The sequence below is a fragment of the Pituophis catenifer genome, unplaced genomic scaffold (genome assembly GCF_029215685.1).
Source record: "Pituophis catenifer annectens isolate HBS135680 unplaced genomic scaffold, rPitCat1.0.hap2 SCAF_3, whole genome shotgun sequence".
Classification (NCBI taxonomy): domain Eukaryota; kingdom Metazoa; phylum Chordata; class Lepidosauria; order Squamata; family Colubridae; genus Pituophis; species Pituophis catenifer.
Genome location: NW_027256883.1, coordinates 14,996,780 through 15,009,820, shown reverse-complemented (window position 1 = coordinate 15,009,820; position 13,041 = coordinate 14,996,780). Strand labels below are relative to the sequence as shown.

Here is a 13,041-nt window from a genome sequence, read left to right as displayed (position 1 = left end):
TGAGATTTACATTTCGATGCTTGGCAACTGACTCACATTTACGATGGTTGCAATGTCCTGGGGTCACGTGATCACCTTTTGCCACCTTCTGACAAGCCAAGTCAATGGGGAAACCAGATTCATTTAACAACCATGTTACTAATTTAACAACTGCAGTGATTCACTTAACCAGTGTGGCAAGAAAAGTCGTAAAATGGGGCAAAACTCACTTAACAAATTTTTCACTTAGCAACATAAATTTGGGGCTCAATTGTGATCGTAAGTTGAGGACTATCTGTATATGCCTGTAATTGTGAGCACTGCACACCAGAACAACTAGACACAAGAATAGTTTTTTCCCGAATGCCATCACTCTGCTAAACAAATAATTCCCTCAACACTGTCAAACTATTCACTAAGGCTGCACAACTATTAATCTTCTCATCGTTCCCACCACCCACCTCCTCCCACTTATGACTGTATGACTGTAATTTTGTTGCTTGTATCCTTATGATTTATATTGATATTGTTTCCTGATTGCTTATTTGTACCCCATGACTATCATTAAGTGTTGTACCTTATGATTCTTGATGAACGTATCTTTTCTTTCATGTACACTGAGAGCATATGCACCAAGACAAATTCCTTGTGTGTCCAATCACACTTGGCCAATAAAAAATTCTATTCTATTCTATTCTATTCTATTCTATTCTATTCTATTCTATTCTATTCTATTCTATTCTATTCTATTCTATTCTATTTATTCTATTATCTCGTTTCGAAGCGACTCTTCTCAACCTTGCTAAATAGAGATGCTAAGGTTTTGACTGCTACTTTGGCACAAAGTTTTCAGAAGTTATTTACCTCAGTAAAAGCATCTAACAAACGTGTGCATTTTTAGCTGTTTTCTCTCAAGGTGAAAGCATTCAGTTGTGCTAGGAGAGCTTTTACACAGGTTTGCGTTACGTGCCAGTGAGGCCTGATACTCATGCTTTAGTCACCCTCTGATTGGATTACTGCAGTGCGGGCTACATGGGGCTGCCCTTGAAGAGTATCCCCTAGCTTCAGCTTGCGCAAAATGCAGTGGTGTCGGCAATTATAAGTGCTTCCAAACGGCACATGTTAATAACACCTCTGCTCCCAGAGGTGCATAGGTTGCCAATCTGGGTCTAATTTAAGATTTTGGTCCCTAAAACCCTTTATGGCATGGTAACTACTGTACATTATTTGGGGGACTGCCTTGTCCTGGTTTGATCTGCTCATCCTCTCAGATCTGTCAAGAAAGACAAGGGCCATCTCTGTCAGGCAACTAACACCTGGTGGGCCTGAGGAGGTGGGCCTTCGCCTGTCTAAGGCTGGTTCTAAAGTTTGGTCTTCTTTATATTCAATTTTGGCCCATTTTTTTTTACACTTTGCTCCTTAACTTTAGTATTAGAGCTTACAGATCCTCCCTGGTGGAATTAAAATTTGAAGATTTGAGGCAAAACGGGCCATTTCTGCTCAGTTGCTACTTGGCCAAACAGCTGTTGTGACTTGTTCGTTTACAATATTCTACATGAATATTTATATTCATGTAGTACATATTTATAACATGTAGTACATAAAATACAATGAAATAGCAGGATGGGTTTATTTCTGGCCTGTTTTCATCCAGGTTTTGAATGGGAGAACATTGAGAAATCCTGGGACAGAAAGAAAACCAGGAAGTTAAAAACTTACTGGGAAAAGAATGAAACTATTTCCATATTATTGCCAAGAAAATTATGTGAATGTATTCCTTTGGTTGTAGTAGTTGAGTCTAAATTAAAGGATTTTTCAGCTGTATAGCCAAGAATTAATTTTTCTCTCTCCTTGTTTAAGGCAAAACCATGCATACATTTTCTTTTCGAGAAAGCCTAATTTAACATTCAGTTTACATTTTTTATGTTTAAAACTGCTCACCAAATATATTTTAGAGGATTTAAATCATCTTCTTCCATTATTTGCAAAAGACTGTGTTCATTATTTTTATTTATTTTCTTATGTATATTTTATTATTCTGCTAGTGAGATGAAAGGTTTTTCATAGCATGTGTGGCTTAGGAGGAGAAAAACACCCCATATTTATTAAAAGCCATTACACCACTTTTTAAAATGAAACAAATCTCCCAATTAAAATGAAATAATAGCAGAAGTTGAAAGGCGTTGAAAGAATATGTGAATGGGTGGTTGACTTAAAGCCAATGTGATTACTCTATATGCCTGCTATACCACACCTACTATACCCAGCTAATATATTAAGTGACTACATGTTTAATAAAGTGTATATATTGTGCATGATCCAACCTCATGTGGAGAAATTTCATCGGTGATATAATAAATGGTGTTATATCACCAGGCCTGGGCCTCATGAGACCCGGAGAGATGGCTCTATCACTGAGATGGATATACTCACTTTCTTCATGCCTGGAATTTGGACATTATTTTAATAATATTTAAATTTTAAATATTAATAATATAATTTAGTATAATATAAATAATATAATGTAATATAATATAATATAAATAATATAATTTAATATAATATAAATAATATAATTTAATATAATATAAATAATATAATTTAATAATAATATTTAATTTTATGACACTGATTTTTTTACATATTTATAAGATTGCTTTTATATATTTATATAGATTATGGTACCAGCACAGAGTCGCTTTCAGTGAGATGGGCAGCCATATAAATTCAATCAACAAATTAATGTCACATGTGCATGTTGCTCCTCCATCTGCTAGATGAACATGTAAACTTTTTTTTAAAGATTTGGTCATTATTATTATTATTATTATCATTATTTTATTCATAAACATTTTTGAATACAGTGTATTGTCAGGGTATACCATTTACAAGACAGAAAGAAAAAAAAAGGTCAACTGGAAAATAGTAATAAATATTAACACATGAACTAATAACAATAATAATGTAATAACGCATGTACTGAGAATAGTAGTAATAATATAAGCAAATAATTTTAACTAAGTTTCTTTTTATATTGGCTTATTTACATTTTTGTTAATTATAATGAGTGTAATTATAAACCTTCTCTATTGTTAATACAAACATTCGTAGTCTTTCTTCCTCTAATTTCTACCTCTCGTCTCTTAACCACTCATAAAATCTGTTCCACATCAAATAATATTCTGTGTCTTTCATGTAAACTTTCATTTGGTAGGAGGATGTTGACTGCTTGTTTTTGTGATTTTTGAATTGGTCTAAGAAAAGGCTTGTCCTTAAGATGGACACTGATTGCAGGTTCTTATTCCTTCCAAAATAGATTGAGATGGATAAGACAGTTATTTTTTTTAAAGGCTATGAAAATTGTATTATTTTATTTATTGGCTGATACCATTTTGAAGCCTGCTTTCTGTTTAAACCACATTAAAAAAAACCAGATGGGTCACATGCATGTCATAGAATAATAAAAATTGTAGTGATAACCATTGTTTGTTTTTTTAGGGGACTTGATCAGAATGTCTGGACGTCCATTGATTTCCCTTAGTGGTGTGGACACATGTCTGACTTCTCTGAAAACCTGCAAGACCTATATAAACACTGGCATGGATGTAACCACAAATGTGGCCCTTGATCTTGTGGAAAATCACAGTGAGTTCAAGTTTTGGGATCTATTCTTCTTGCTTGTTTTTCAAAACTTTCAAGGTGTCTTGGGATCCTGCCACATAGGCTTCAGCCCCGTTCTTCCATTGTGTGACCCAACATGGACATTTAGCTATGTCAGCTGATTTTCTGTCAGCTTGAGCTTTTTTTTTTTTTTTTTTTTAATTTGATTTATATGCCGCCCTTCTCCGGAGACTCAGGGCGGCTTACAATGTGTTAAGCAATAGCCTTCATTCTTTTGTATATTTTATACAAAGTCAGCTTATTGCCCCCATAAACTGGGTCCTCATTTCACCTACCTTAGAAAGGATGGAAGGCTGAGTCAACCTTGAGCCTTGGAGAGATTCGAACCAGCAGAAATTGCAGGCAGCTGTGTTAATAACAGGGTGCACTAAACCCCTGTACTATCAAGGCTCTTAGCTTGGCTACCATGCAGCATAACAAACAAAATTTCTGATTTGCAATAGGAGTTTTGAGGATGGGCTGTTCTCCCTTGCAGCCTGAATTCTAAGACCTTCATAAGATCCTTGCTTTTTCGATTTCTTTCCAGCATCTGGGCTCAGAGAATCAATATGTCCTTTCCAGGTGCTAAACTGCTTTTTATAGATGTGGTTGCAACTACCGATAGTGGGGGAAAACAGTGAGCTACAAATTGTGTGATGCCATCTCCAGAGTGTTCAGTGGCATTTAGGTAAGGGGCAAATGCCATCTTTGAAAGTGAGTTGGCATCTCCTTGTATCAGTAGCCCAGTTTTGGGGGTACATGTTGCCAGATGAAAGTTCAGAAAACTTGGAGAGTTGGGGAAACTAAGACCTTTGATCATCTCCTTTTCTGACTTTACCAGAAGCAAAAATATTTGTGTTTTTCCAGAAGATGGCTGTAATTCAACACGGAGTGCAGTTGCTTGCCTTTGTGGATAGGAGGCATAGTTGTGGGGCACTCAGGTTTATTTATTCTTATTTATTTTACAATATTTGTAAAGTACCTTAATCCAAAAGGTGGTAGGCTATGTAATAAAAAGAGAAGAACAACATATTAATTAACTGCATTCAAAAAGGGCAATAAAATAACTAACCCTACTACATTCTGATAGATGTATATAGCCCACATGCTCACTGAAATAAAATGGTTTTAAGAGAGGAAAGTTGCAGCCCTGGGTTTGGTAGTGGAAAGCATGTTTTGGGACTGCTATCAAAATACCTTTCTTTCAAATCATACCCCACTTAGATCACATGGAAACAGGACTCTAGTAGACTTCCTCTTGAAGTTTAGGCCAGATAGGCAGAATTATACTTGACCTGAAGAAGGCCATGTTAGGATAAAAATTGTGATTCAGCCCAAATGTTCAACATCTTGTTCCAAATTCTGGAAATCCTTCTTAATTTTCATCTATTAGTTCTAGTCCTCTTCTCTGGGGCAATGCCCACACCCTCTTTTATGCAACTACACTTCAGATTTTTGAAGGCTGTTTTCAGATCTCCCCAGTTGTCTCTTCTATTGGCTAAACATACCAAAATTTAACTGATCTAATGCCAAGATTTAAGATTATCTGTTGTTATTTATTTTTATAATACTTGAGATAATATCGTAACCATAAGATCAGTTTAACCATAAATATTCACTGGATCAAAAAGAGGGTTCAATTGGGTTCACTTGGCAAATCTGCACAGATTTGGGAGTTGAATTGGGTGGCTTGAAATCCCTTCTAATTCTGTAGTTGAATATTCATTTATTACGTTTGTGCCCTGCTTATCTCCACCACCACAGCCCTGCAAAATAGTTTGGGCTGACAAGAGAATGATTGGCCCAAAGTCATTCTGCAATTTTTATGGTGAAGTAGGAAGCTGAATAAGAGTATGTTTTGTCAAGATTCATGTCCCTAACCAATGCACTCTACTGCCTCTCAAAGCTTTCTCTCTACATCTCCCAGATAATTCACAATTCTTTTACAATTATCCTCCCACTTGTGACTGCATGACTGTAACTTGTTGCTTATATCCTTGCGATTTATATTGATATTGATTGTTTCCTAGTATGATTTGATTGCTTATTGTACTGTATGACTGTCACTGGGTGTTGTGCCTTGAGATTCTTGACGAGTGTATCTTGTCTTTTTATGTACACTGAGAGCTTATGCACCAAAGACAAATTCCTTGTGTGTCCAATCACACTTGGCCAATAAAGAATTCTATTCTATTATTCCCTAGGTGGTGTTGGGATTTGTAGTTTAATATCGTGGATGAAGTATTGTCCTTTGAACAACTATGGAAAGAGCATACCATGAGATGGCAGCAGAGACTTCATATTGCATAACTCATGAAGTTATTTGTGGTCATACTTCTGCTAAATGTTCTGCAGGTTCCTAGTATTGAAAGGCAAGAGGATTTAGGACCATGTCTTAAAGAAGGCATGAACAAAGAACTCCACTGTAAGAATTAACAGATCAAACTCGTCTTTTAGAATAAATTTAAGTCAAGATTTTAGCATGCTTTTCTGTACTGGGAATGTCACATTTTCTTGCTTGGCATTGCCTACTGGGATTCTCAATCTTCATGCCAATGATGGCATGAAGTGATGGCATGCCAGTGATGGGGAAACAGTGATTTCCTCTCATTTGCCTTGTGCTATTAAGTCCTTCTTGGTAGGGCTGTTCAGTATAGCTGAAGCTGCTTTCAAGGTATAAAAATGGATAATGATATTTAAATTTTTTTGCAGGTTTGCCTGACAATTTACATGCTGAATTATTACAATTTTGTTCAAAGTCACTCATAAAAACAGTGTAGGGGGTTAAATAAAATAATTATAAATTGTTAGCTCTAGAAAGTTGGCCAGGTCACAAAATAGATCCCGCAGATATTTCGGGAACTGTCCTTTTGCATATCAATACTAGGGAACTGCAGGACATTTAGCACAGGCATGTAAGATATAATAATAGATTCTATGAAGCCTATCCAAGTTTCTCTGTGTTGCATTTTATACTGAACAAGATCAACATGGGGTTATTTTGAGTTTCTTTCTCATGCTTCTGTCAGTCTCTGGACTGTTCAAATTCTTTAACAGGTCTCCTCTGTCTTCCCCAAATTAACTAAATTCCTTTGTATAAATAGGCCTTTTGTGATACAGAGTTGAAATCTACACCAACCAAGTAATTTTACCATTAATTAGTCCCTAAGAATATGAAAAACCTGTCACTTTTCACACAAACATCTATATTTGGTTAAGGAATCCTTTTTTAACAAATCCAAATCACCAAGGCCACTTTTTTCTACCTGATTTTTAAGAGGTTTTGAGATTCCCAACTTATGCACCTGGTTAGGAAATATGGGAAATATAGTTCGGTAGATCTGAAGAGGCTGAATGAGAAAAAGCTGTCCAGTTGTTAACAAAAAAAAAAGGCTGTTTGTATCAAAAGCAGTTAATAGTTTGATATTTTGGTTATCAATATGGCATCGTTGTGACAAGTATAGAAACATTGGACATCATCAAGCTTTATAATATAGATCCACCAGAGTCCTGCTTATAGGAGCCTCTGTCTGGAGACAGGTCCTATTTTTTCTTAGAGGAAGGGAGACAAGAACCAAACAATGATATGAGGGCCGATTTTGAAAGTATTTTGGCTACGAATGATCTTGTGCTTCAAGGACACCAATCTCAAACATAAATATGCAAGGGCAACCAACTAATACAAAAAGATATGTAGGAGTGTGGTGAGAGCCAATAGTTTGTAGTGGTTAAGGGATTGGACCAGGAGTGGGAAGACCCGGAAAAATTCTCTAAAATCCTCCCTCCTTGTATTAATTTTTTTTTAAAAAAAATTCTACTGTTTAACTATAGAAAGCTAAGTGGTTAAAATAGTGTTTATCCTAGTGCTGAGACTCTAGAAACAACAAAACAATTAGGGAGCTGGAGGCTAAAACATACAAAGAACTATTGCAAGAATTGGGTATCTCTAGCTTAATGAAAAGAAGGAATGTTTGTGGCTTTGCCCAGAAATAAAGAAATATTGGAAAAAAATAAAAACATGGATAGTAGAAATAATAGATCAAGAAATTAAATTAGAACCAGAAGTTTTCTTATTAGGCATGATAAAAAGGAATATTAGAAAAGACATAAAATACTTGACACTACACATAATTATGGTGGCCAGACTGGCTATAGCACAACTGTGGAAAACAGATCGTATGCCAACAGATCAGGAAGTAATTCAAAAAATCTACACATGCGCAGAAATGGATAAATAAACTCTAGAATTAAAAGACAAAGAAGACTCAAAATATTTTATAGTATGGAATAGATGGTATAAGTGGATAAACCAAAGGAAAAAAAAGGGTAAAGATAAGAATTAGGGGAAATGCAAGTAATAATTAAAAAAAAAAGCACCGTCAGATAGATAGAATAGGTAAATAAGTCACTGTTTGTATATTTGTATATATGTGTTTATATAATCACATGTATTTAGTATGTTAGTGTAACTGTGGATTGAAAATGTAAATTTTATGAGTGAGAAAATCTGTATATTTTCTCTTTTTTTTTCTTGTTAATATTTTTAAATTCAATAAAGTTTGTTTTTTAAAATAAAAAAAAGAAAAGAAAAGAAGGACTAGGGGTGACATGATAACAGTCTTCCAATGTCTAAAGGGCTGCCACAAAGAAGGAGTCAACCTATTCTCCAAAATACCTGAAGGCAGGACAAGAAGAAATAGATGGAAACTAATCAAGGAGAGAATCAACTAAGGAAAAATTTCCTGTCAGTGAGAACAATTAATCTGTCTCCAAAAGTTGTGGGTGCTCCAACGTCGGAGGTTTTTAAGAAGAGATTGGACAACCATTTCTCTGAAATGGTATAGGGTTTCCTGCCTGAGAAGGGGGTTTGACTAGAAGACCTCCAAGGTCCCTTCCAACTCGTGTTATTTTGTTATTCTTTGGTCACAATGCATTTCCCATCTCACCTTAATGGAAAGATAATCCCAAATCCCTACTGAGTCCATTCCTTTGTTATTCCGTCTAAATGTTTTAAAATCTTGCTTTTTCAAACTCTGGCAAGTATCTGAGGGTCATGGAACTTTATTCTACTGACTACTTGAAAATCCAAAATTATGCCTGTTAGGGATTTTAAACATTTTCCCCAGTGGCCCACATAGTTTTTTTTTGTTTGTTTGTTTTTAATTTGATTTATATGCCACCCTTCTCCGGAAACTCAGGGCGGCTTACAATGCGCTAAGCAATAGCCTTCATCCTTTTGTATATTTATACAAAGTCAGCTTATTGCCCCCACAAACTGGGTCCTCAATTTACCTACCTTAGAAAGGATGGAAGGCTGAGTCAACCTTGAGCCTGGCGAGATTCGAACCTGCAGTAATTGCAGGCAGCTGGTCTTAATAACAGGGTGCTTTAGACCACTGTACTACCAAGGCCCTTCCTTCGATAGTTCCTTTTAAAAAAGTGATTTGTTTTTTAAGAGAAGCAACATTTTAAAAAATAATCCCTAGAGCAGAGATTTGTGGGGCTGATCCTTCAGTCATGTCTACAAACCATGAGTCAGCTGAATCGAGTTGACCTAAGGAAGGAGTTGAAAATTCAGAAAAGACTGGAAAGTTCTCCCTACACATACTGTTTTTGCGGGGGTGGGGGCACAGTTCACAAGTCCAGTATTGCAGTAACATCTTTATTCTCTGCTTGCCTTGTCATTATTCCTCAAAAAGCTTTCGTTATGTTGTTAACCTGACATTGTCTGGACTGGAGAAAGTGGCCAGGCTTTACATATCAGGGTTTCCCCCTTGTATCAATTTCCTTGTTTGGAAATGTCTCTTGCAAAGGTTAAAGAAAGGGGGGGTTTCTTTCTCACAAAGTTGGAAGTTACTTCATTTGACTTGTTTGTAATTTTTTTTTTTAAATAAAAATCAGTTTTCCAACTAACACTTGGGAAATTGTGATGTTTTTTTTCCTCAACCATTACCTGGGGACCCATAAGCCACAATTATCTCTTTTAGAGTATGAATTTGCCTCCAGTGTCGCTCCTCGAAAGCTACCTGAATGGAATACAGTGGCCATCTCCTATCAAAATTTGGGATTTTCCATCCAAGGTTTAGATTGAGGAAGGTGAAGGATTTCAGTTGATTTCATTAAAAGGTATAAAGGTAAAGGTTCCCCTCGCACATATGTGCTAATCATTCCCGGCTCAAGGGGGTGGTGCTCATCTCCGTTTCAAAGCTGAAGAGCCAGCACTGTCTGATGATAATTTCCATGGTCATATGGCCAGCAAGACTAAACACCAAAGGCGCATGGAACGCTGTTACCTTCCGACCAAAGGTGGTCCCTATTTTTCTACTTGCATTTTTTACATGCTTTCGAACGGCTAGGTTGGCAGAAGCTGGGACAAGAACAGAAACTCACCCCATTACACGGCACTAGGGATTCGAACCATTGAACTGCCGACCTTAGCCACTGAGCCACTGCGTCCCTATGGCCATTTCCTATCAAAATTTGGGATTTTCCATCCAAGGCTTAGATTGAGGAAGGTGAAGTATTTCAGTTGATTTCATTGAACACAGTCAATTTGAGGAGAAAACTAGACAACCCATGGGCCCTGTGGGTCACCCTTTCAGAGATACCGGTATTTCCTTACCAGATTCTTCAGTGCCTTCAATAATATGTGCTACCTTCACTGGAAAAGTTGAGATACATTCAGAGATGTTCAGTATCTGCCTTGAAAGTAGCCCATGTTGAACTGTATGGCACAGTCAAATATCAGCCCTGCAAATGTTTTGGGGCGTTTTGCATTATGTCATAAACTTTTAAATTATAATTATGCCATAAAATGTTTTATGAAATTTGCCAAATTTCAATTCCATGGGATTGATGGTTCCTGAATTTTGGACACATTCTGTAAATTAGGGCATTTGAGGTACCTTAGCTCAAAACATTTTGCACTGTTTTGCCTAGTTAAGGGTGATGGGAACGAGAGATTTAGTACAGGTAGTCCTCGAGCTATGACTAGAATTGAACCCAACATTTCTGTTGCTAAGCAAGATAGTTGTTAGGTGAGTTTTGCTCCATTTTATGACCTTTCTTGCCACAGTTGTTAAGTGAATCCTTCCAGTTGGTAACATGGTTGTTAAAGTGAATCTGGCTCCCCCATTATATTTGCTTGTCAGAAAGTCACAAAAGATGATCACATGACCCCAGGGCACTGAAACTGTCATCAATATGAGCCAGTTGCCAAGCACCCAAATTTTGATCACATGACGGTGGGGATGCTGCAATGGTTGTAAGTGTAAAAAATGGTAATAAGTCATTTTTTTCGTACCATTGTAACTTCAAACAGTCACTAAACGAATTGTTGTAAATTGAGGATTACCTGTAGTAAATAGATTCAAAACACTGTTTTGATTTGGTTTGGGAAAAACAATTTTTTCTAAATCAGGGTGGTAAAAAATATTGAGTTGGACATTAGCCTCGCTGTATCCAATGGGACATATTAATAATAAGGTTGAAGTTACATGTTATCTTAATTTGTAATATGAATTGCTTGGTTTTGGCTTAATATAATACATGGTTTCTTTTAACATCATGAGACAATCTCCAAAATATAACCAGTCTTTCTTTCTTTCTATATTTTTACCTTTAAAGTCCCATTTTCCATTTTCTTTGGTCTTTCTTGTAAGGCTTAGCTTCTTGTCTTCTGAACATCCTTGTCTCCTGTGACCCTATTGCAATTTCTCAGAAGTCTTCTTAAAGTGTGATAATTGTAGAATTGGACATAGTGCTTGAAATGAGTTATGAAGACCTTGCTTGTTCTTCAATTCCAGTTGGACAATTTATAGTTTAGACTGTAGAATGGTTGATTTAGTCTGTTTTGAAAAAGAACTGGCAGCAGCTGTTAATTCCCACAACAATTTTGTTGAGATCATAACTAGGAATTGAGGAGAGCCATAGCAATCAATGCTTACTTATTCACAGCGTAAATACAATGGGTAACCTTTTCTCCCTGGTTAATAAGCATATCCTTTGATTTGTCCAAGCCTGCAGGTGTTTATGATTTTCCTTTATTTGCATCACCACACTCTTTTGAACTTGGAAGAACCGGAATGGTTTACGTCCATAGAAAGCATAACCAAATAGTTATTACAATACAAGTGTCAGTGTCATTTTAAAGGGATGTCGCTAGAAGCTGTGGGCATTAAGAAATATGTAAAAAAATAACTCCAGTAAGATACAGTAAAACCGTGTTTTAAAAAACCTGATAAAAAGACAATAGTTATATAACAGGAGATTTCTGGTTTATCTTCCAGTTTAGGGTAGCTTGCAGCTTATCTTGGCTCATCTCATAATATTAACAGGGTCAGACCTGATCAGAACCTTACGATGGTTTTGAATACCAGAGCCATAAACTATGAAAATACATCCCAGAAGAATGCAATGGGACACTAATGGCTTACTGTGACCTATGAAGTCAACCGAGTCGAGTGCAGCTCAGAGGAACTTCCATAAATGCAATTTGCTGATGCGACATTCTGCAATATTTCATTTTAAATTCCTTGCAAGATCTTTTCTTTCAGAAAAAAAGCTCGTAAGTTCAAAATTGGGCTTCTCTTTTAAAACGAACAAGGAACCTTTAAATATAGAACATCAGTGGGTTTTTATGGGGATAGCTTGATAGAGATAGTAGCCCACAAGCATTCTTCTCATTTTGGCACTTAGAGACCAAGCATATTGGTTGAGCAATCTTTGGCCAAGGCTGTAGGCTGCCGGCTGATGATGAAGAGACAGCAGATCCTGTCATACATGTGGGAGGGGGAGTTAAAATTTCCTATTTTTTTTATGGGTTTCTGCAGGTGGTTTCCTAGTTTTTAAAAAATGATGTGGCAGCTATTTTCGAGTTTATTTTACTTCTGTATTCCAGTATAGTTTAAGGACTCAAGTTGGTAGCCACTATAGCCACTATAAAGGAATATAGAGCTGATTTGGGGGAAAAAATAGGGAAAAAATGAATGAGGAATGGAGGGGGCACTTATTGTAATGATTATACTGTCCTGTGAAAGGGAGAAGCACGTCTGTGATTTTGCTTGGTATAAGGTGGGACAGAGGAAAACTTGGAGAGATTTCCAAGGTTCTATTATTCTACCTTTCTACAAGTTGCCAGCCCTACAAGATAGATGAGATTGGGAAACCCACACTTTACGGAAGCCTCTAGCTCTGCTTTACTGGTGAGATAGCCTGTAGTAATAGAATCTTGCAAGTCAGGGTGGTGTTTGCTTGAGCTTTTTATGAGCACAGGTAGTTCTTGACTTACGACTTGTCACTTAGCAACCATTCAAAGTTACAACAGACCCCCCTCAAAAGGTACTTTTGATCTGGATTTGAACTTACAAAGGCCACCCCCTTGTCAGTGGTGGGTTGCTACCT

The 13,041-nt window shown here is 36.6% G+C and overlaps 1 protein-coding gene across 1 annotated transcript in view; it reads left to right on the top strand.

Annotated features, from left to right (window-relative positions):
• Window positions 1-13,041, top strand: part of NSMCE2 (NSE2 (MMS21) homolog, SMC5-SMC6 complex SUMO ligase) — a 243,427-nt gene that overhangs the window by 2,589 nt on the left and 227,797 nt on the right. Inside the window, exon 2 of the mRNA XM_070942023.1 lies at window positions 3,478-3,624. Coding sequence (XP_070798124.1) covers window positions 3,492-3,624 — 133 coding nt within the window. The 5' untranslated portion in view covers window positions 3,478-3,491. The remainder of the gene's footprint in view (window positions 1-3,477; window positions 3,625-13,041) is intronic.